General features: G+C 47.0%; 1 protein-coding gene across 3 annotated transcripts in view; it reads left to right on the plus strand.

The window, feature by feature from the left end:
* ARHGAP26 (Rho GTPase activating protein 26) overlaps positions 1-22,298 on the plus strand; it is a 522,575-nt gene that overhangs the window by 396,273 nt on the left and 104,004 nt on the right. For all 3 annotated transcript variants that reach the window (XM_075541756.1, XM_075541758.1, XM_075541757.1), the window contains exon 19: positions 17,561-17,699. In XM_075541756.1, the coding sequence (XP_075397871.1) occupies positions 17,561-17,699 (139 nt within the window). The remainder of the gene's footprint in view (positions 1-17,560; positions 17,700-22,298) is intronic.

A 22,298-nucleotide genomic window follows, 5' to 3' on the forward strand; every position in this document is an offset into this window, starting at 1 on the left:
GATCCAAGCAAAGTGAAACCTTTGACAACGTCGATCTTTTCTCCATTCATCATGATGTTATCTATTGGTCCCGTTTTTGAAGATTTGGGTTTTCTTGACATCGAATTGTAATCCATACTGAAGACTACAATCCTTGATCTTCTTCAGCCAGTGCTCAAGTCCTCCTCACTTTCAGCAACCGAGGTTTTGTCTTCTACATATCATAAATTGTTAATAACCCTTCCTCCAATTCTGATGCTACATTCTTCTTAATATAGACCAGCTTCACTCAGTTTTGCTCAGATTGAATAAGTATGGCAAAAGGATCCACCCTGATTCACACATGTCCTAATTTTTACCATGTAGTATTCCCTTACTCGGTTCGAAAGGCTGTTTTGATCCATGCATAGGTTCCCCGTGAGCACAAGGAAGTATACTAGAATTTTCATTCGCCTCAGTGCTATCCGCGGTTTGTTGTGATCCACAGAGTGGAATGCTTTGGCACAGTCAGGAAAGCACAAGCAAACATCTTTGTGATGCTCTCTGCTTTCAGCCAAGACCTATCTGGCATCAGTGTGGTCCCTGGTGCCGGGTCCTTCTGAATCGGACTCAAAGTTCTGGCAGCTCTGTGTTGACATACTGCTGCAATCACTGTTGAATGGTCTTCAGCAAAAATGTACTTGCATGTGATATGAATGATATTATCCGACAATTTCTACAGGAAGTGGGGTTACCTGTCTTTGGAATGGGTATGAATACGGATCTTTTCCAGTCAGTTGGCCAGGTAGCTGCCTTCAAGTTTCTTGACATAGACAAGCGAGTGCTTCCAGTGCTGTATCAGCTGTTGGAACATTTCCACTGGTGTTTTGTTTAGAGTCGGGGGATTGCTGGTAGGTTTCTTCCCGGACGCCCTGCATGATGCCTCACAACCTTGTTGCTGGCAGCTTTGCACAAAGCTCCTTCAGGGGGAGGCTCTGATTTCTTATGTGTGACTTATGCTGAATACAGGCCACTCCAGGAGTTTTTTCGTTTTGTTTTGTTTTATGTTTTTGTAATATTTTTATGAAAAGTGCTCTTGGGTGACTCAGAGCGGCCACATTTACACAACTAGGAGGCAGAAAACATGTGGTCATGGTGAGTCCAGCCCTCAGATACCCTCTGTAAGCCTCTGTCTGGAGAACTAAAGCACAAATATCTAAACTCGGCAAAGCATCTTTGTCTTTTAAGTTGACATTTAAAACGAGAACCAGAAAATTCGGTTTCTTTTACTTGAAATATATTCTTTGAAGAAAAGGCCTCTGAGTCCTGACTAAAGCATATGGTCGTTTCTCTTTTCTCTCTGTAATAAGCATTAGCACTAGACATTCCGCCCAGGCTTGGGAAGGAAGGGGAGCCCCTTTATGTAGTCACTAGCATCATCTGCACTCACTTGAGACCGGGCCTGTGGGTGTAAAGCCCCCCCCCCCAACCCACCTTGCTGAGCCCCAGTCCTCACAGAGAAGCCCACCTGTGTCTTCTTCATGGGCGCCTTGGTGATATTTCTCACACAGAATGTGAGTTTGGCCAAAGTACACTTCCTGATCACATGCCTGCCATGTTACAGTGGTCCAGAAACTCTGTTCTCCATCTTCCCAGACACACCCGGGGCCAAGAGCCATGCTTGGCACGGTTCTAGGAAGTAAATATCTCAGAGTAAGAAGAGCAGAGAAAAAGCTAGCTGATGAGGAATTCTGCCTGGGTCTTCACGGTAGGTGCTCTGTGTCCGTGTTGGTAGCACAGCACTGACTCGTGTATTCCATTGGAGCTGATGGGCCTTTCTGATGTTCACTGTCAGAAATAGCAGACTGCAGTAGCTAACTTTTACTTGCAGCTTACCATCTGAAAAATACTGTGCGAGGCGCCTTCTATCAATCATCTCGTTCCTTTTTCACAGCAACCCCCTGAGGTCAAGATTTTAGCTCTGTTTTGCACACTATGAATCTGAAGTGCTGAGTGTTCTTTTATGAAACAGTGTGTTAGGAGCCCCTGTGGTGTAGTAGTTACAAGTTGGGCTCCTATCCTCAAGGTTAGCTGTTCAAAACCACCAGCAGCTCCTCAGAAGACTGGATGTTCCACTCAAGTAAATCGCTTCGGAAATCCACAGGAGTCACTGTGAGTCAGCATGGACTGGATGGCCATGAGTTTTGTTTTGTTTTAAGAAGATGAACTAGGATTTGAACCTAGGATGCTTTTGGTACCCAAACTATTAAAATTACCCTGATTCATCATCTTTATCCTCTGTGATAAGTATTTATTGAGCATCTACTATAGACTGAAGATAAGTAAGACAGGACTTTTTGAAAGGTGCTCGTGTTCTAAGAGGCTATAATCAACCATAACACAGGGTGCTATGTATCATTCAGTCAGACGGGTAGAGTCTTGTGGGAGCATCCAGGAGAAAAAACTTAATTTTGCTGGCATTTGGCATTGTGCTCAGACAGACAGGAAGACGTTTTCTAGGCTGAGCAAGAATGGAGATAAGAGGGTCAGCTTTCCCAGCCAACATTAATCAAGTCACATGTATTGAAATGACAGGCTTGTGAAAGGACCATGGTATTTTTGTGTGGCAAGTGATGAGATATCATGTCCGGCAGTTGGGTTTCGCCCTGTTGTTACGGATCGTGAAAACTGTTGTAAAAGAGCGGAATTTACTCCTGAAAAGTGGGCCCTCTCAGAGGTTTTCCAATTAGGGGTAAAATGATTATATCTGCACTTTCTAAAGCCAGCCTTGGAAACAGAACCAACTGCCCGCTGATGGTACCAAAATCACTCTCGAAATCAACCACAAAAGTACATAAAGAACATGTTGAAGGAGTATATTGAAACAGTCTTAAGCCGGAAGTGTAACCTCTGACCTCCAGCTTTACGGTAGCAGAGTGTGGTCTAGTGGTCTTGGTTGTTGCTGTCAGGTGCCACTGAGTCCCTTTCACCCCCTAGCGACCGCATGCACAACAGAATGAAACGTTGCCTGGCCCTGCACCACCCTCACGGCTGTTCCTATGCCTGAACCCGTCTTAGCAGCCATGTGTCAGTCCAGCTCGCTAAGGACTGACCCCCTTTTCACTGCCCTCCAGTGTGCCAAGCATGATGCCCTTCTCCAGGGACAGATGTCTCCTGAAAACATGTCCAAGGCACATGGAGCATTCTGGCTGTACTGCTTCCAAGACACATCTGTTTGTCCTTTTAATAGTTTATGGTGTTTTCCATTCTTCCCAGCACCACAGTCCAAATGCATCGATTTTTCTTCAGTCTTCCTTGTTCACTATTCAACTTTCACAAGCATATGAGGCAATGAAAAGTACCATGGCTTGGGTCAGGTGCACCTTAGTCCTCAAAGTAACATCCTTGCTCTTCCGTTCTCTAAAGAAGTCTTGTGCAGCAGATTTATCTAATGCAACGCATCTTTTGCTCTCTTGACCACTGCTTCCATGAGCATTCATTGTGGATCCAAGCAAGACAGAATCCTTGATAACTTCACCCTTGTGCCTATTTATCATGATGTTACCTATTGGTCCAGTTGTGAGGATTTGGGTCCTTTTTACATTGAAATCGTACTCTGCACCGGGCTGCAGTCCTTTATCTTCATCAGTAAGTGCTCCAAGCTCTCTCCACTCTCAGCAAGCACGAGTGTATCACTGGCAGATCTTTGGTTAATAAGCCTTCCTCTAATCCTGACGTCCCATTCTTCCTCATACAACCCAGCTTCTCTGAGGATTTGCTCAGCATACAGATTGAATAAGTATGGTGAAAGGATACAACCCTGATACACACCTCTCCTGATTTAAAACCATGCAGTCTTTCCTTGTTCTAGTCACACAACTGCGTCTTGATCTATGTACAAGTTCTGCATAAGCACAATATAGTGTTCGTGAATTCCCATTCTTCTCAAGGTTATCCATAGTTTGTTAAGATCCACACAGTCAACTGCATCAGCATAGTCAATAAAACACAAGTAAACATCTTTCTATTCTCTGCTTTGAGCCAAGATCCGTCTGACATCAACAGTGATATCCTTTGTTCCATGTTCTCTCCTGAATCTGGCCTCTGGCAGATCCCTGTCGAGTGTACTACTGAAACCTTTGTTGTACAGTTGTTAACAGAATGTTACTGGCATATGATGTCAGTGATACTGTTCTCCAGTTGGGGCATTTTGTTGGGTTGCCCTTCTTTGGAGCAGGTACAACTGTAATTCTCTTCCAGTCCATTGGCCAAGTGACTGCCTTCCAAATTTCTTAGCATAGGTAAGTGCTTCCAGTGCTTCATCGGTGTGTCAGAATATTTCAGTTGCTATTCCTCAATCCCTGGAGCCAGTTTCTTCTTCTTTCACCACCACTGAGTTCTGCTGATAGGCTACCTCCATTATAATGATGAAATGCCAACTAGTTTTGATTGCTATTGTGACTCTGCGTACTCTTTCAATCTCCTTTTTGCGTTCCCTGCATCACTTTATATTTTGCCCATAGAGTCTTTGAATGCTGCAGCTTCAGGCTTGGATTTCTTCTTGAGTGCTTTCAGTGTAATATATGCTGAGCATATTCTTCCCTTTTTGGTTTTCTAACTCTAGGTCTCTGCACAGTTCATTATAGCATTTGACTTTGTCTTCTCTAGCTACCCTTTGAAATATTTTATTCAGCTCTTTGGCTTCATTGTTTCTTCCATTTGTTTTAGCTACTCTATGTTCAAGAACAAATGTCAAAGTCTCCTATTTTCCCATCTCTTCTGACATCCACTTTAATCTTTCTTTCTTTCCTGTCTTTTTACTGACCTTCTGATTTCTTCATGAAAGATAGTCTTGATGGCCTCCCACAGCTCATCAAGTCTTCGGCCATTAGTGTTCAGTGCATCAAATCTGTTCTTGAAATGTTCCCAATATTGGGGTGGGAGAGACTCCAAGGTCATGTTTTTGGCTCTTGGAGACTTGTTTTCATTTCTTCAATTCCAGCCTGCACTACATATGAGCAAATGACGTTCTCTGCTACAGTCAGCACCCTGGCGTGTTAGCTACAGAGCTTGAGCTTGTCTATCGCCTTGGCCTACAAATGTAGTCGATTTGATTTCTGTGTATTCCATCTGGAGAAGTCCAGGTGTATTGTTGTCTTTTGTATTGTTGAAAATGGCATTTGCAAGGAACAAGTTGTTGGTCTTGCAAAATTCTTTCATGTGATCTCCAGCTTCATTTCTATCACCAAGTCCTTATCTCCTTCCTCTTTGTTTCCACCCTTTGCAGTCCAGTTGCCAATACTTATCAATGCATCTTGATTGCATGTTGAATCAATTTCAGACTGAAGTCTTTGGTAGGATTCTTCAACGTCTTCATCACTAACTTCTGTGATTGATGGAAACTTTGAAAAATAGTTTTATTGACTGAATTTCTATCAAGGAATTCTAACAAGAAATACCACTATTGACTGGACAGATAGAATCCTGTCATAGGTGGTATTACATCTCATGGTGGAGTTTGTGATGTCCTTTTTACAGTGAATTCCAGTTATGTGGTTCTTATTGCCAGACTTGAGAAAGAAATGCTAGCTCATGACTTTCTTCATGACTACTTTGGAACTGAGTACTCAGTCTTCTCCTGAAGCTCCAAGAAGTGTGAATTTTGAAGTAGTTAGTATCACATGCCCTGGACTCAGCTTAGTCTTAATAAAATGCAGTAGTCTTGATTTGAGTTGATTTGGGCCCACCAAACTGTGTTTCTGTTCTTCAACACAAGTGTTCATGGAATTGACATGTATTGTACCCCTGGTGGGATTTGTGCGGAAATGCACATTGGGAAAACGCAGTTGATTTGAAAAGCTCTGGCAACAGAGTTGTGTCTAAAGTTGCATTTCATTTCTTTAATGTATTAAGCAGCTGCTGATAGCAGAATGAATAGTCATGGTAACAGCCACAACAGTGTGCCTGGATGCTTTTACTCCATGGATAGGGAGGCGACGCAGGCTCTGTCGGTGTCTGCTTGGATCTTTGGTCATGAAGTTTCTCATTGCGTGAATTGCTCATTGACTTTTCATCTGCTTGTTGCTTTCCTCTCCGTGGGCCCTGAGTGTGTGGTGTTTGGTCCTCCCTTTGTTGGGTTTCATTCTAATCAAGCTTGTAGTTTGGGCAGGGATTCTTCTGTCACAGGGTTTGGTCTGACTTTGAATGGCAAGAGCTGTGTAAGATACACTTCCTTAATCTGATAAGGTTGTGACTCTGATCACAACTATGTGCCCCAATCAACCAAGATACCCCACTCATTTTATTGGGAACTTGTACATTTCTTATCACAATCCATTGTGCCACGCGCATTTGTACATTTGTTGCCATCATCATTCTCAAAATGTTTTCTTTCTAGTTGAGCCCATATCAGCTCCTCATTTTCCTCTTCCTTCCTGCTCCCTCCTGCCTCATGAACCATTGATAATTTATAAAATATTATTTTGTCATATCTTACACTGTCCACCATCTCCCTTCACCCACTTTTATGTTGTCCATCCCCCAGGGAAGAGGTTTTATGTAGATCCTTGTAATCGGTTGATCCCAATTCTACTTTACTAATCTGGCTAGACCAGAGGATGTACACTGGTACAGATAGGAACTGGAAGCACAGGGAATCCAGGACAGATGATCCCTTCAGTGCCAGTGGTGAGAGTGGTGATGCCTGGAGGGAGTGTGGAGGGAAAGTGGGGTAGAAAGGGGGGACCCAGTCATTATTTTCATTGTGAAGCGCCTTTATGTGCCCCACAGGAGAGGGGAGACTTGTATTTCTTTCAGCCTGTTCCTCTGTGTCAACACCGAGAGCCAGGAACAACCCTGTCCGCGACAGGAGAAGTCACAGCCTCCTACGGATCACCCAGACCGTCTCTATACACCCTCAACTACTAAATGGGATTGTTTTCTTTAACGGGATTTTTATTCAAACTCCCCAAACCATTTTCCAAATTGCCAGTCCCTCGGCCAAAATGCTGATATCAACAGGACATCAGATTTCCAACTGTCCTTAAAAAACCTCTCTGCAGCGACACGCTCTAAATTTGGCTTGTTAACTCATAGAGTGAACGAGCCCTGCTAAGACTGGCCTGGTCGTCTTAGGCGAGGGGCCCTGAGTGAGCTTTGACCGCTAGGGCCCTGCGCAGCCCTCCACGCCATGGTCTGATGTGAGGACGAGCTGCGTGCCTTCCTTCTGATTTCTCTTTCCCAAAGCAAATGCTTTTCTGATTAAGCAAGCCACCCCCCTGCTATCTGGGACCCTGATGTTTGCATTTGTGTCTCAAGAAAATGCCAAGTGTCCGCTTGCATGGACAACACTCTTTGCCTTGAAATCCCTGGGTCTCTGCCATTGATGTATCAGCTCCGAGCGGCTTGAGGCTCTGAAGCCGGGGCTCTGCTTCATGGCCAACTCTTCCTCCCTTAAAAATCACAGTGGGTCGAGAATAAAGCACACATGAGAGTGGGAGACTCCTCACCCTTTTAAACGGCGGGAGCACGCGAGATGGAACCGGAATAGGGATCAATATGATTGCGTGACATGGCGAGCAGTACTCTGTGTCAGTGCTGGCCAGTGGCCACGGTGGGTCCGTGAGATGTGCACTTCCCAGGCAACATGAGGGAAAGAGGACAGCAACGCAGGCCATTGCTATAAGAAGCTAAGGATGGTGTGTTGCAAAGAACAAGATTAAATTCACACTTTCAAATTAAATCCTTGTGGCCAAACAGCAAACAATTTGTTGTTGAGTCTACACTTACTTTCCAGCTTTTGTAGGTCTTTTTTTATTGAGTTAAGAAAAACCAAACCCACTGCCATTGAGTTGATTCTGGCTCATAGGGACCCATTAGGCTGCAGTAGAACTCCCCCAAACCATTCCCAAGATTGTACATCGGTATGGAGGCAGACTTCCACGTTTTCTCCTCGGGAGCAGCTGGTAGTTTCAGCCATCAACCTTTCCGTTGGCAGCCAAGCACTTGCCCACGCCGCCACCAGGGCTTCTCCACTGAATGCCAAACCATGCAGTAGGTGTCTTGCAAATAGCATCTGCGGTTGCAATGGGACTGTGCTAGGTTTTCACTGATGAGGAGTCTGAAGGCCATAGAATTCCATAGCTTAGTCAAGGTCACAGAGAGGGAGTGACTAGATCCACCAAAGTCCAGCATTTAAGAGCATTTCATTTTGTCCCGTGGCTTAGATCATACCACCACACATCTGTCACTTTGCAGTACCATGGTGTCTCCTGTGTTGCTCTCAGCCCCTTGTAACGGGCAGGTTTCAAGGTAGAGCAGTGAGTCCAAGGCAGACTAGGGGGAAAGACTTGATGGTCCATTTCCCAAAATGAGCCTATTGATCACCAACTCTAGATCTCTACAGAGCACTGTCTGATACCGGACTGTAGGTGACCTTCGTGGCTTGGAAGGCACTTAAAACACACGGTGGCGGCCACAGTAGACTTACTTAAACACATGCGCAGGCTCGGGAAGATGGGGTAGGACCGGGCAGCATTTTGTTCTGTGGGCCAGAGGGCTGGCAGAGCTCAAAGCCAACTCCATGGAAACTCACAGCAACATAAAGACCGTTGTACAGACCATGGAGTCAAATGCCGAGGTCCTGACCCAGCTGCCTCTGTGATCTGGGCAACCCTGAGCAAGCTGTTCATCCCAGTGAGTCGGTTTCTTACCTCCAACACAGCAAGAGTAATGATGTCTCCCGGGTAGGATCACTGTGTGCTTAAAGGTAAACTAACGATAGTAATAAAGGAAATAACCCAAGCAAATCCAGTGATACTTGCGAGACTCAATGACTCATTTCTCCAGGTCTCCCGAGTTTTCTCCCTTTGAGAGGCTGGCGGGGTCCAATCTGTCTCCTTTCTGTGCTTGGTTTCACTGGGGACAGATATGCATTTTCCTTCTCTGGCAGGCTCTGGTTTTTGCAGGTTGGACTGTACCAAAAGCACTCAACGAAGCTTGGTTACAGGTGTTGTTATTTTTACCACCCACCGACCCTGCCTGCCTGTTCTCTGTCTGGAGCTGTGCTAAGAGTTTTATGTGCGTTATCTTTTGTACAGCTTGGCAAAGGCAGGTATTGGATTCCCATTTGCAGAAGGGAAACAGACTCAGAGGAGTTAAGGAAGGTGCCTGAGATCACAGAACCAGTAGATTACAAAGCCAGGATTTGAACCCAAGTCTGTATAGCTCCAAAGCCTGTTTGCTTTCTACCCACAGGTCCTTCTGTCTTGTACTGACAGCAATGATGTCGGTGGCAGTCTGTGCTGGTGCCTGTAGGTTTAGCTGTAGGCTGGCCCACTGAGGAAGAGGCAGGACTCAGATTCGGACAGCGGAAACTGAGCTCCTGGCTACTGTGCCCCATGACTTAGGAGGAAACAGTAGCTTCATATTTATGGGTCTGCTAATTCCACTTAAAGGAAGCTTGAAATTGGGAGTACTTGGAAGGGTTACCCAGATTTATGTTGTATTTTACAAGCGAACTCCTCAGTAGTTATGTCAGGCTTATAATCTTCCTAATGTGTATGTCCAAGGCATTCTGGACTTTAGTTGGTAAGCTTGGGCCCTGGGGGGGGGGGAGCACAGGATACCCTTGGGTAAATTTGGAAAATCACTTTGAAATGAGTAGATGGTTCCAGCCTCAGGGTAGGGCTCCATGAATTCATTGCTTTGGGTTGTATGTCCTCGTGACTTCATTCCCGAGCAGGATCATTTGTTCAGTGCTGCATCAGATTCTCTGGAAATCGTCTCCTCAAAACTCAAACAGGATTGGAATAGCCTACAATAGTGGCAACAACTCAGGTTTTCACCAGAATTCCAACTCAAAGGTTCAGTATTCCAGAGGCAGATGTTTGGCTGGCTGGAAAAAGGCTCGGCAGTGCACAGCCTTTACACCATGTCCGGAGCCCTGGCACCGAAGCTCTCAACCTCCAACCTGAGGAACCTTGGGAGAAAGGTCCGGCCGTCTACTCTGCAGAGGTCAGCGCCTTGAAACCTCTCTGAGGCACTTCAAATCTGATACCTGCGGGCTCACCCCGAGGCAGAATGGGCTCACTAGCAAATGGTTTGGTGTTTTTTTTATGGGCTTTTTGCATGTGTTCAAGTTTCGGTGATCAGTTAAATGAACAAAAGTAACTTAGGGTCTGTCTGCTCAGATTTGCAGCTTGCAAAAACGCTGTGCAGCCACAGCGAGGCTGCCCGGGTGTGGCACGGTAAATGGGGCGGGGGGCTAACTGGCCCCGCACTGGGTCTGATCGTGAGAACCGCCCTGTTGGCACTCTTCAGAAGTCTGGCCCTGACCACCTCTCCTTCCCCCCCTCCCACCACGCTGACAACCAGAGAACTGGCTGGCCAGAGGTCACTCTTGCCCAGGGCCAAAAGGGCCAACCGTTACCCCTCATGTAGATCTGGGCTTCGTTGCGGTGGTTTTAGGCTGTTGCAGTGGCCCTCCGCCCCGTGTGTTACAGAGCTGAAATGATCCGTGGGATTTGCTATGAGCTTTATGGAACAGAGCCCAGGCTTCTTTGCCCTGGGAGCCACTGAGCGGATTCATGCAGCCAACCTTTAAGTTAGCCGCTGGTCAGTCACAAAGGGCCGGTGCTGGACAGACCGATGAGTGCTTCTTTGAGAGGAAACAGTCAATGAGCAGAATGAACTCCTCCCTCCTCTGTGTTTCCACTTATCTTCCTACTCTGCTGTGCATCAGCGTTGTTTTGGAAACAATCCTTCACACATCTGTTGAAGCCCCTGGTCCCTCCTCGCTGTCGATCCTCTTTGTTTCACTAGTGTTTGCTTGAGTTCTGAGGACGGAGCCCTTGTCGCGCTGTGTTGACAATTTATGTACATTTCCCCCACTCCCAGTGCCATAGGGAACAGGTCCCATTCTCTGTAGCTCATTAAGAAAGGAGAAACAAAATGTGGAGGCCAGACGGAAGGGGTGCGGGGGTGGGATGGAGCATGAGAATCAGGCCTGTCACTAGCTGTGACTTCATTTCCCGAGCGGGGCATGGAGGAAGGTGCTGCACTTGCAGCCAGAGGCGGAAGAACGTGAATGGACACCAGCGTTCGTCGAAGTCCATCTGGTGGCTTCAGGATGCTGGTTTCTGTGGAGGAGATTGGCCGGGGTGGATGAGCAGAATCACCGCTGAGGTGGTTGGAGGCTGTGGCTGTTAGAAAGGACTCCCCGAGGGGACTTCTGTCCTGCTACCACCCTGCTGGCAGGAAACCTCGTGGGGGAAGGGCCATCGCTGGGTGTGCAGAGATGACCCCCGTGTAGAGATAAGTCAGGAAAAGGACCCAGCACCGTGGCTGGCAGGTGCAAACACATGAAGTGAGAACTCTTTTGCAATAGTGACGGTGATGGTGCCCGACTAGGGTGTCGCCTTGGAGCAGCCACCACGCAGCATTGTTTGGGGAGCAAAGAAAATGAGGAGAAAACGTCCTAGAGCTGCAGGCTGGCGATGATCAACCATCACCAGCCTTCTCGTTTCTTCCCCTTGCCGAGGCTCGCGTCCAGGCTCGGGACCTGTATGGCTCCGGCAAACGCCTCGGTACCCAGTCTGTTACTGCTGCTGCTGCTGCTGCGTCGCCTTCCGCCCTGTACCCCCAGCCCCAATTGAACTCAGCCAGGGAGCGAGTCCATTTATTTTGTTGAAAGCATGCATCGCCCTAGAGAAGATATGATCAAGCTGTATTCAGACAGCTGTGTTTGGGAGTGAGACAGACTTAGCCAGCTGGCTGGCATCATTGGGACCCAAGGAGCTGCCAACCCATGAAGAGCAGCTGTTTGGGCCGGAATTCTTATAATTCTTCAGAGTTTGCTTTCCATTGACCAGCTTTTGCTGCTCTTCAATGCACACACAGTGGAGAGAGAACCGTGGAAAAGAGACTGGTCTGTCTAGGACCATCGCTGGTGAAGGTGCCACCACCGTCCGCTTGCTGCTCATTGTGTTGTTGTCTCCCTGTGGGAAAGACAGTGTCTGGTTTATGTCTTATTTTCTTTTCCTCTTTATAAATTAATAATGTTTTTAAAATCATTTTATTAGGGGCTCATACAACTCTTATCACAATCCATACATACATCAATTGTGTAAAGCACATTTGTACATTCACCTCATCATTCTCAAAACATTTGCTCTCCACTTAAGCCCCTGGCATCAGCGCCTCATTTTTCCCCTCCCTCCCTACTCCCCCCTCCCTCATGAACCCTTTATAATTTATAAATTGTTATTTTGTCATATCTTTCACTGTCCAATGTCTCCCCTCACCTGCTTTTCTGTTGTCCGTCCCCCAGGGAGGAGCTTATATGTAGATCCTTGTGATCTTGTAAACGGTTCCCCCTTTCAACCCATCGCTCTCTCCACCCTCCCAGTATTGCCACTCTCACCACTGGTCCTGAAGGGATCATCTTCCCTGGGTTCTCTGTGTTTCCAGTTCCTCTCAGTACCAGTGTACGTCCTCTGGTCTAGCCAGATTTGTAATTGGGATCATGATAGTGGGGGAACAGAGGGGGTGGGAAGCATTTAGGAACTAGAGGAAAGATGTATGTTTCATCGTTGCTACACTGCACCCTGACTGTCTTGTCTGCTCCCCATGACCCTTCTGTAGGGGGATGTCCAACTGCCTACAGATGGACTTTGGGTCTCCACTCCGTACTCCGCCTCATTCACAATGATAATGATTTTTTTTTTGTTCTGATGATGCCTGATACCTGATCCCTTCAACACCTCATGATCGCACAAGCTGGTATGCTTCTTCCATGTGGGCTTTGTTGCTTCTCAGCTAGATGGCTGCTTGTTTACCTTCAGGCCTCCAAGACCCCAGACACTATATCTTTTGATACCTGAGCACCATCTGCTTTCTTCACCACATTTACTTATGAACCTGCTTTGTCTTCAGCGATTGTGTCAGGAAGGTGAGCATCATGGAATGCCAGTTTAATAGAAAAAGGTGTTCTTGCATTGAGGGATTACTTGAGTGGAGGCCCAATGTACATCTGCTACCTTAATACTAAACTTGTACATATATGCATATAGATCTGTTTCCACATCGTCATATGTAAATATATTTACGTATGTACATGCCTTTATTTAAACCTCTAGAAATGCCCTTTACCTCCCAGCTCTTTCCTCTATTTCCTTTGACTTTCCTCTTGTCCCACTATCATGTTCAGCCTTCATTAGGGTTTCAGTAATTCCTCTCAATTACATTACCCTTGGTCATGCCCTACCAGGCCTCCTACACCCTCCTCACCACTGGTTTTGATCACTTGTTGTTCCCTTGTCCCTGGGTTTGTTAACACCACTACCTTCTCCCCCACCTCCTCCTCTCCCATGTCCCCCCGGAACTGTCAGTCCCATTGTTTTCTCCTCTAGATTGTTCATGCAGCTTATCTTATTTAGACAGACCTGCGGAGATAATAACATGAACAAAAATAAGACAGAGCAAAACGAAGCAACAAAATAAAACAAAATGACAACAAGCCAATGACAAAGAACACAACAACAAGAAAGAAAAGTTTGTAGTTAGTTCAAGGACTATTTGTTGGCCTTTAGGAGTGTTTTCCAGTCGAGTCTGTTGGGGCATCAAGCCCTGGCCCCAAAGTCTATTTTTGGTATTCCCTGGGGACTTCATTGCTCTGTTCCCCCTTGCTGTTCGATTCCACACCTTAGTGTTTTGCCTCGGTGTAGTGGGATCAGATTTCCCACCCTGTGTCTCCAGTGTTGTCCTGTGTAGGGCTATGGGTCAGTGAGGGATGTCGTGTCTCATAGTGGGGCTGGCCATGTGGCCCTCTCTGTGGATTAACTGCTCTGAGCGGAAATATCGGCCTCAAGGCTAGGTGGACCAGGATGTGCTCCATTCTCTTTCCTCCCCCTTCATTTGCTCCCATGTGCTCTGATCAGACATGTCCCTCTTCCAGAGCTACAGATTCTGTGCTGTCCTCTGAAATAAATTCTTCTGGGGGAGGGGCAGGTGTCCATGTAGTTGGAATTGAGGAAATTGATAATTTTAAATTAATTTAATAAATCACTTTATTGGGGACTCTTGCAGATCTTACAGTAATACATATATCCCTAGTACATATGTTGCCATCATCATTTCCAAAACATTTTCTTTCTACAGAGCCCTTGATATCACCATGCTTGTGAACACTTGATAATTTATAAATTATTTTTCTTTCTTGTTTTACACCATCTGCTGTCTCCCTTCATCCACATTTCTGTTGTTCGTTTCCCTGTGCATGTGTGTGTGTGGGGGGGTGTTGTTGGACTTCGATCATTATGATCAGTTTCCCCCTTTTCCCCCCTTCACCTCTACCTTCCTCCCTACCCTCATGGTATTGCTACTCTGATTATTGGTCCTGAGGGGTTTATCTGTCCTGGATTCTGTATGTGGAGAGCTTGTATCTGTACCAGTATACATGATGTGGCCTAGCCAGATTTGTAAAATAGAACTGGGGTCATGATAATGAGGGCCGGGTAGCATTAAGGAATTGGAGAAATGTTGTGTTTCATCGGTGCTACACTGCACCCTGGCTGGCTGGTGCCTTCCTTGTGACCTTTCTGTGAGGGGATGTCCAGTGGACTACAGATGAACTTTGGGTTTCCATTCTGACTCCCCTGGTTCACATCAAAATGGTTGTTTGTTTTGGGTCTTCTGATGCAGGATACCTGATCCCGTTGATACCTTGTGGGCATTTTTGCTTCCCTGTAGATGGCCACTTGTTTAACTTCAAGCCTTTAAGACCCCGTGTCTTGTAGTAACCGGGCATCATCAACTTTCTTCACCACATTAGCTTATGCAACCATTTTGTCTTCAGAAATCGTGTCAGAAAGGTGAGCATCACAGAATGCCGGGATATTAGAACAAAGTGTTCCTGCAGTGAGGAAAGACTTGAGTAGAGTCCCAATGTCCATCTGCTACCTTCATTCTTAACCTATAAATGTATGTACATAGACCTATATCCCTTATTGTTATATACTTACATCTGTCCATGCCTATGTATATGCCTCTATAACTGGGAAAGACAATATCTAGAAGGCAGCGAGCACCAAACAATATGCTTTGATCAGTAAATTTGGACAGCTCAGTGTGTTGTTGGGTGCTGTTGAGTCCATTCCAACTCAGAGCAATGCCTGTGTTACAGAGGAGAGCAACTCCATTGGGTTTTATTGGCTGTTCTATTTCTGGAAGCAGAATGCCAGGACTTTGGTTTCCCCATGCAAAGGGAGCTGATTCAAGCCAACGACTTTTCAGAGACCATCCAGGAGCAAACCATCGGAGGCCCCCCGGGATCATGATTGCTCAGCCTAGCGGGGGCGTTGGGTAGCCATTACAGATCATCCTTGGAAGATTTCTTTATGAAGAGGAACATGGTCTGATGCGTGATGAGGGAACCAGTAGGGCACAGGAATAAGGAATATGATACCACCGTTCTTCCAAACGCCATTAGAGGAGATAATCCATGCAAAGCACCTAACTCCGTTAAGTCTGTCTGGGCAGAGTTGCACTAAATGGAATCTTCTGGAATGCAGGTGCTACAGCAGCAGCAGGACCGCGTTTGCCTCCTTCACCTGGTATACGTGCTCAAAAGATCTGTGGGGATGGAGCACATAGGGGTCCTTTTGCAGTCTGCAGCCCAACTTTTAACCCACTCTGCCGCTCAGGCTGTTCCCTTGGTGTTCTTGGTATTGCGTGCATTCCAGAAGCCATCTGGGGAAAAACAAAAACCTGTGTTGTCAGTTGTAATGGTAGCAACTGAATCGTCCTCTCTGTGGCTCAGTTCTTTGTGATAAAATGGTGAGGGCAGAACCTGCTATGCAAGGCTGCTGAGCAGCTCCACGTGACTCCCATCATGCATGGACTGGTTCCAGAGAGCACGCCATGCAGGGGAGCCTGAGCACCATATGCATGCTGGCCGTTGTTGTGAGCGCATTTGTTATATGTCATGTTTGAAATGAACTTGTTTGTCATTAAAGATGCCGGGTCCACTTTCATTTTATTTGTGTCCTTTTTTTAGCCACTCAGACCAATATTTAGATCTTGAATTCTGCCACACTTTTATCTGCAGGAAGAGGGATAAAAAGTTACTGTGGTTTTCTCTATCAGAATTTTCTCATTGTTTTTTTCAAACCATGGACTTGAAAGAAAAATAGAAATGCTTAAAAGAAAAAGGCTCCTAATTTAGATTCTAAATCAGCGGTTCTCAACCTGTGGGTCACGACCCCTTTGGGGGGTCAACCGACCCTTTCACAGGAGTTGCCAGCGTCATAACAGTAGCAAAATTACAGTGAGGAAGTAGTAACAAAAATAACATTATGGTTGGGGGTCACCACCACATGAGGAACTGCATGAAGGCCGCGGCCAGAGGAAGGTTGAGAAGCCCTGCTCTAGATGCTAGCATTGGTCACCTCTGCATTGTGGGGTCTGGGGGTGGGTTTTTGATTTTGTTTTCTTCTAGATAACTTTTCCAAGGTTTTTCAAACAGTCTGTAAGTTGGTACACTGCTTTTGTCATCGAGGGGAGAGGTAGGAACCTTTTTCCTCCTTTGTAAACAACAGGACAGTTCAGCATCAGAGGAAAGGCTGGATGAAAGAGTGCCCGGTGGAGGTCACTGCTGGGGAAATCAGGGACTCCAAGCCCCCCCCCCCGCCCCCTGCAGCTTGGGGTTGGAAGGCTTCTCTCTGGCATGGCACCTAACCACACGTTTCACGTCTAAGAAGGCCGTGAAGCAATTGTCAAGAGCTAGGAAATACCAAACATGGAAGAAAAGTGGAGGGTCATTGATGAGTAGGTCCTTGGCACAGAGTCCAAAAACATTTAAGTACTGCAGGGCCAGAGTTTTTGTTAGGGGTGGGGGCGGGGATAATGGACAATCAGAGAGTAGTGGTTGTTACACAGCATGGTGGGTGTCGTTAACGTCACCAAACAGTACCTGTAAAGATGGTTGAAATGGCAAATGTTTTGTTACAGATATTGCACCGCAGTAAAAATGTAAAAACAAACAATGTAGTGTTACTAGACATGACTTCTACTCACCTCCGCTGCGTCCTCCCCGCCCCGAGAGCCGGTGAAACCCGAGTAGCATTGGTTAGAACCTCAAGGCTGTTCGCTTCCAAAAAGGAATGTTTCATGCCAGCTCCTGATGTCATTAGGTGTCATTGACTCGGTTCCAACTCCTAGCGGCCCCGCGATGCGCCGCAGCAGGACCCAGGGCCCGGTCCTGTGCCGTCAGCACGTCTTTTCTCGCATCTGAGCCCCTTGTCACCTGTGCCCGTCCCTCTTGTCGAGGGGCCCCTCTACCGCGCAGTGTGTCCTTCTCAAGGGGCTGCTCTCTTGATAGCACATCCAAAGTACTTGAGACCCACTTTCGCCGTCCCTGCTTCTAAGGAGCTTCCTGGCTGTACTTTTGAGTGTCTTCTTCCATTTTGGTTTTCAATTCCAGTTCCTAGAGATGTTTAAAATCCCATCCTAAGTAAATGCTGGGGACCCCTGTAGTTCTCTTCTTGCTGAACTGATTCAGACCTGCGCCCTCTTGACCTCTCTTTCTCTGAAACTTGCCTTGCAGATATTTAACACCGCGCCGGACGCAGCGCTCACCGGCACCCAGCTGCACCTGTCTCGGAAGAAGAGCAGCGACTCGAAGCCCCCCTCCTGCAGCGAGAGGCCCCTGACACTCTTCCACGCCACGCAGGCCACGGAGAAACGTGAGTCCCGCTGCTCAGGGCCGGCATGATGGCCGTCCAACCCTGTCACCTGACTGCTCGAGGTCATTGCTCAGGCTGGTCTCGGAGCTATTGGCCTCCGTGGTCCGAGAACTGACTGTCTTGGTACCCTCCCAGCTTCCCTATCCGGGTGGCCTGACAGGCCAAGAGGCAGTACTGCTGAGACTGCAAGGCCGGCGAGCCCCTGCGCCCTTTGCCTCCTAGTGCACCCTGACAGCCGCCGCAGGCTTTCCTGCACCCCTTCTTCTATTCGGGCTCCCTCAGGATCTTTACTGTCTTCCCGAGCAGTGGGCTGCTTCTCAGCGTGCGCTGAGAGCAGGGCCTTCTCTTACTCCCCTTACTGCTCCACCTACCACCATGCCTTATGAATATTTGGGATTGATGAACAAATTAGAGACTGATAACCATTTCTATCCTGACAAGCCAAACCTAATCATCATATTTGCATCAGATCTGTCTCCCCAATTCCCACCTTCTCAGGCTTTCTAAGTTCTGTGCAATGACCACTTACTGGGCTCTAAAGTTACGAGAGGATTTCAGAAAGTTCCTGGGGAAATTGAATTAAAAGATGATGCAATGTTTCCCACTCACTTTTTGAAGTCCCCTTGTCCAGCCTGTTTTTTACTGCGGCGAGCCGTACACTAAGGGTGCTGCAGGCTCTAGCTCTGCTTGAAGTCAGTCAGATGGAGCCTCTGTTTACTCATCTGTCAAATAGGGCTTCTCGTGCCCACCTCCCAGGGCAGCTGCATGGATTAAATGCAAGGCTGCATTTTAGCATCTGGAACGAGACATGGTAACAGCCCATAAACTTCGAGTTGCTGCTACCACCCTCGGCCCTCTTTTAATCAGGCGCAAATGTCAAGGCGTGTCGCTCATGCAGCCAGCATGTGTACAGTGCCTACCGGGGACTAGGAAGCTAAGGAAGATCTAATGGACCCTGTCTTTAAGGAGTTCAGAAGTGAGTGTGGGAAAGTAGGAGTGAATGCATCTTTGTAAGTCTGCAGATTGCCATAGACCTAAGTCAGCACTACAGGAGAATGGAAGGGCTACAGGCACCGTGTCCGGGCATGCCTCCTGACTCTGCTGCTCCCCACCACTGTGGACATTGAGGCACCTTCTTTAGCACGTTGGGCCCCAGTCTCCTACACTCTGTAAAATGGGGTTCATGACAGTTTCTGCCTCGTCCGCTGTAGGGAGGAGCCGGGCACTCCCAGAGCAGTACAAGTGCTGAGTGGTGGTGTAATTACAATGGTTTGTATTCCTCACAGACATTCATACGGTTGCCAGTGAGTTGATTTGTCTTGAAGAAGAACATTCCATGACTGGATTTACTTCTTTCTCTTTTCTGTTATTTAAAAAGAAAAAAAGAGATGGCCTTTTGATCCCACGTATTTTAAACAAAATGATCCTTCCATAGACCTGAGGAGGAGCCTCCCTCTGGCTCCAGAACACTGGTACCTTCAAAGGCATTATAAACTCCGACGCCCCACTGGCTTGCAGGCATTGCAGACACATAGCAGTCTGCAGGACAGAGCAGAACCATTTCCCAGGCTGTAGATCTCTAAACAGAAACAGACAGCCAGGTCTTTCTTCTGCAGAGTCGTTGGTAGGTTTGAACCACCAACCTTTGGCTTACCATGTTAATGCTTTAAGCACTGCTCCCCCAGGACTACTTGTTATTGTTATTTTTTGAAGGCAGCATAATACAGTCACACCGTGGTCTGTCTGTTCCTTTCTTGTACTGTGGTGTCTTGCATGTTGCCCTGATGCTGGAAGCTCCACCAGTGGGATGTTGAATACCATCCGAGTAAACCCTGGTTTGGCAGGTTTCCATTGTGCTTCCATACTAAGAACAGCCTAGGAAGAATGACCCGGAAGTAGACGTCTGGAAACAGATTGCTGAGTGAAACCTTTTGGATGGCAGCATAGCATTGTCTAGCTGCTGTATTACCGGAAGTTGAGGCGCTTCAAGTGCAAGCGGAGACTGTGCTGCGTGCTGTCCCCCGGTACCCTGTGAGGTGGAACCAGCTAAACAGCACCTACTGGCAACAATACATTGAGCACCGTTAGGGTTGCTGCTGCTGCTGTTTTTTAAAAAATAATATGAGTAAAGTGCTGTTGTCTACTTTGTAATGAATAATTTCTAGGTCAAATTACATGCACCGTGTTAGGGCTTTTTTGTCCTCATCCTGTGACTGGCTTTTCTTCTAAGAAGGAGCCCTGTCTGTATAGTAGCTAAAGCACTTCACTGCTAACCAGAAGGTGAGCAGCTTAACCTGCTCTGCAGGGAAAGGATGCGACTGCCTGCTCTCTGAAGCAGCTTTACAGCCTGGGCCCCTGCAGGGCTGTACTGCCCTGTCCTGTAGGGTTGCTTCGAGTCAGTTTCAACTAGACGGCAATGAATTTGGCTTGGCCTGGGTGGTGGTGTGCTGATTTGGGTGGAGTTTCCCTTCTGATGGTCCTGTTACGTATCTAGCTTGAGCCACTGCTCTGAGCTACATGTGTACCTCTGAGTATATCCGGGAATACTTGGAAGAGGAGGAGCCTTGCCCACTTCCTCTGAACAATGCATCAGGTTACAGGCAGATGTGCTTGTAGGGTTTCCAGGACAGCCATGGTCACTTCATGTCTTGTACTGAGCAATGTTCTATGCAGATGAGGACAGCTTAGGCCTCATGAGGAAATTCCTCAAAGCTGAAAATAGTGACAGGTTTGTGTTAAGGCTGAGACAGAAGCGGCTTCGGAACAGGCTCTACAGCTCATTGGGGAAGTGGGTAAGAAAGTACATGGCGAGCAGGAGAAAATCAATTAGATCTTGCCCCAGATGAGTTTTGTCCCACGAGGCAGAGGAGGAAGGGGACAGGCATGAGAGAGCAGACCTGCCTGAACATCAGAGCAAGCTAGGGCATCACTGCCTGCAGACGGAGGCCCGGGAGGCTGAGGGATAGACTCCAGGGAGCTATATCTTTCCTCTTAGAGTTAAGGAAATGCTCTGGGAAACGTCCTCTCTGGAAACAGCCCTGGAATCTCCATATGCTAGAATATTTGTGGGATGTTTAACTATTTCCAAGGAGCCTTGGTGACTCATTCGGGTCCACGTGGGGCTGCTAACTGCAAGGTTAGCACTGCAAATCCACCAGCTGCTCCGCAGGAGAAATAGTGGCCTTTCTGCTCCCGCAGAGCGACCTCCAGGGGCAGGTCTACCCTGGCCTGTCCCGTCTCTGTGAGTCTGAATTGACTTGATCACAACTTTGGTTTGGTTTGTGCTTAACTTGTCTCCTGTTCTCAGGGAAACAGCAACACATTTTCATTGAGCATCATATATGTCTCTATAGAGACAGCATTTCTTCAGGAGAAAGACTGACCTGGCTACTCCCATAAACACTGTAGTCTCAGAACCCCACAGGGGTCACTATGTGTCAGCATGGACTGGATGCCGCGAGTTTGGTGTGGGTTTTTAGAGCGATATGGATGAAATGCATTGTGTGCTTTAATTGTGAGTGTTTGTGAGGGGGGAAATATCGCCAACTATCAAAGGCACCTTTATTAAACAAAGATAGCAGCGTGTGGAGTCATCGTTTCTCAGCATATTCTCCACGAGGGTCTCTACACTGCGTGTGGGGGTTCCATCTCTAAGCATCTCCAAAGGGATTCTGCGTGCTTGGATTTATGCCATATCGAATGGATGGCTTTATATCTTGGAAAGGCTCACATCAGATTCCGTTCCAATGTCCTTTGAGTTTAGAGAACAAAAAGACATGTGAAAGGTCAGGGGAGGGTCATGAGGTAGATTGGGTAAAGTTTCCCAGTAAAATTCCCCTAGCTTATCTTGAGCTTGAAGAATGAGCCAGCTGCATATTCATGAAGGAAAAAAACAAATTTCCACCTGCCTGCCCTTTTTCTCACCAATGCGGTTTCCCATTTTCTTTAAACGTGTCATAATACGCTCTTGTGATTGTCCTGTGTCCTTCGAGAAAAATCTATCATGATTATCCTTTTGGAATCCAAAAATATGCTCCATAACCTTGTCGGCTGACCTCTGTGCCTGGAACTGAACTGGGCCGGCAGACCCCCTTGGACGTGCCTGTTCTGACTGCACCTGTTTGAAGGCTTCCCAAGGAGACTAAGAGTAGTGAGAACATCTCTCTAGCTATGCACTGGTCACAGGAGGTGTTAGAATGCACTCACGTTGTTGGTTGTAGATGCTGTCGTCAGTTCCAGTTGCAGGGAGCCTGTGTACAACAGAAGGAAACCATAGTTGGCAGGGTGCCTTCCTTAGAGTGCATGGTATAGTCGAGCCGAGGGTTGTAGCCCTTCTGTTAACCCGTCTTTCTGAGGGGCTTTCTCTCTACTTGCCATGTAGAAGCATGATGGCCTTTGCCATGATCAGGCCTCTCCTGCAACATGTCCAAAGTATACCACACAAACATTCCTTTTACTTCCAAACTTAATAATTTTCAAAACTGAATCTCCTCATATGTCTATCTGAGTGAAGTCTTACGAATTAATTGTATTCTCTTCTCCTCACTGATAGCCACGCAGTGTAATATTTTCTCTGCATTCCATTGGTCAGGACTCGCT

Source organism: Tenrec ecaudatus, chromosome 2 (genome assembly GCF_050624435.1).
Source record: "Tenrec ecaudatus isolate mTenEca1 chromosome 2, mTenEca1.hap1, whole genome shotgun sequence".
NCBI classification, from domain to species: domain Eukaryota; kingdom Metazoa; phylum Chordata; class Mammalia; order Afrosoricida; family Tenrecidae; genus Tenrec; species Tenrec ecaudatus.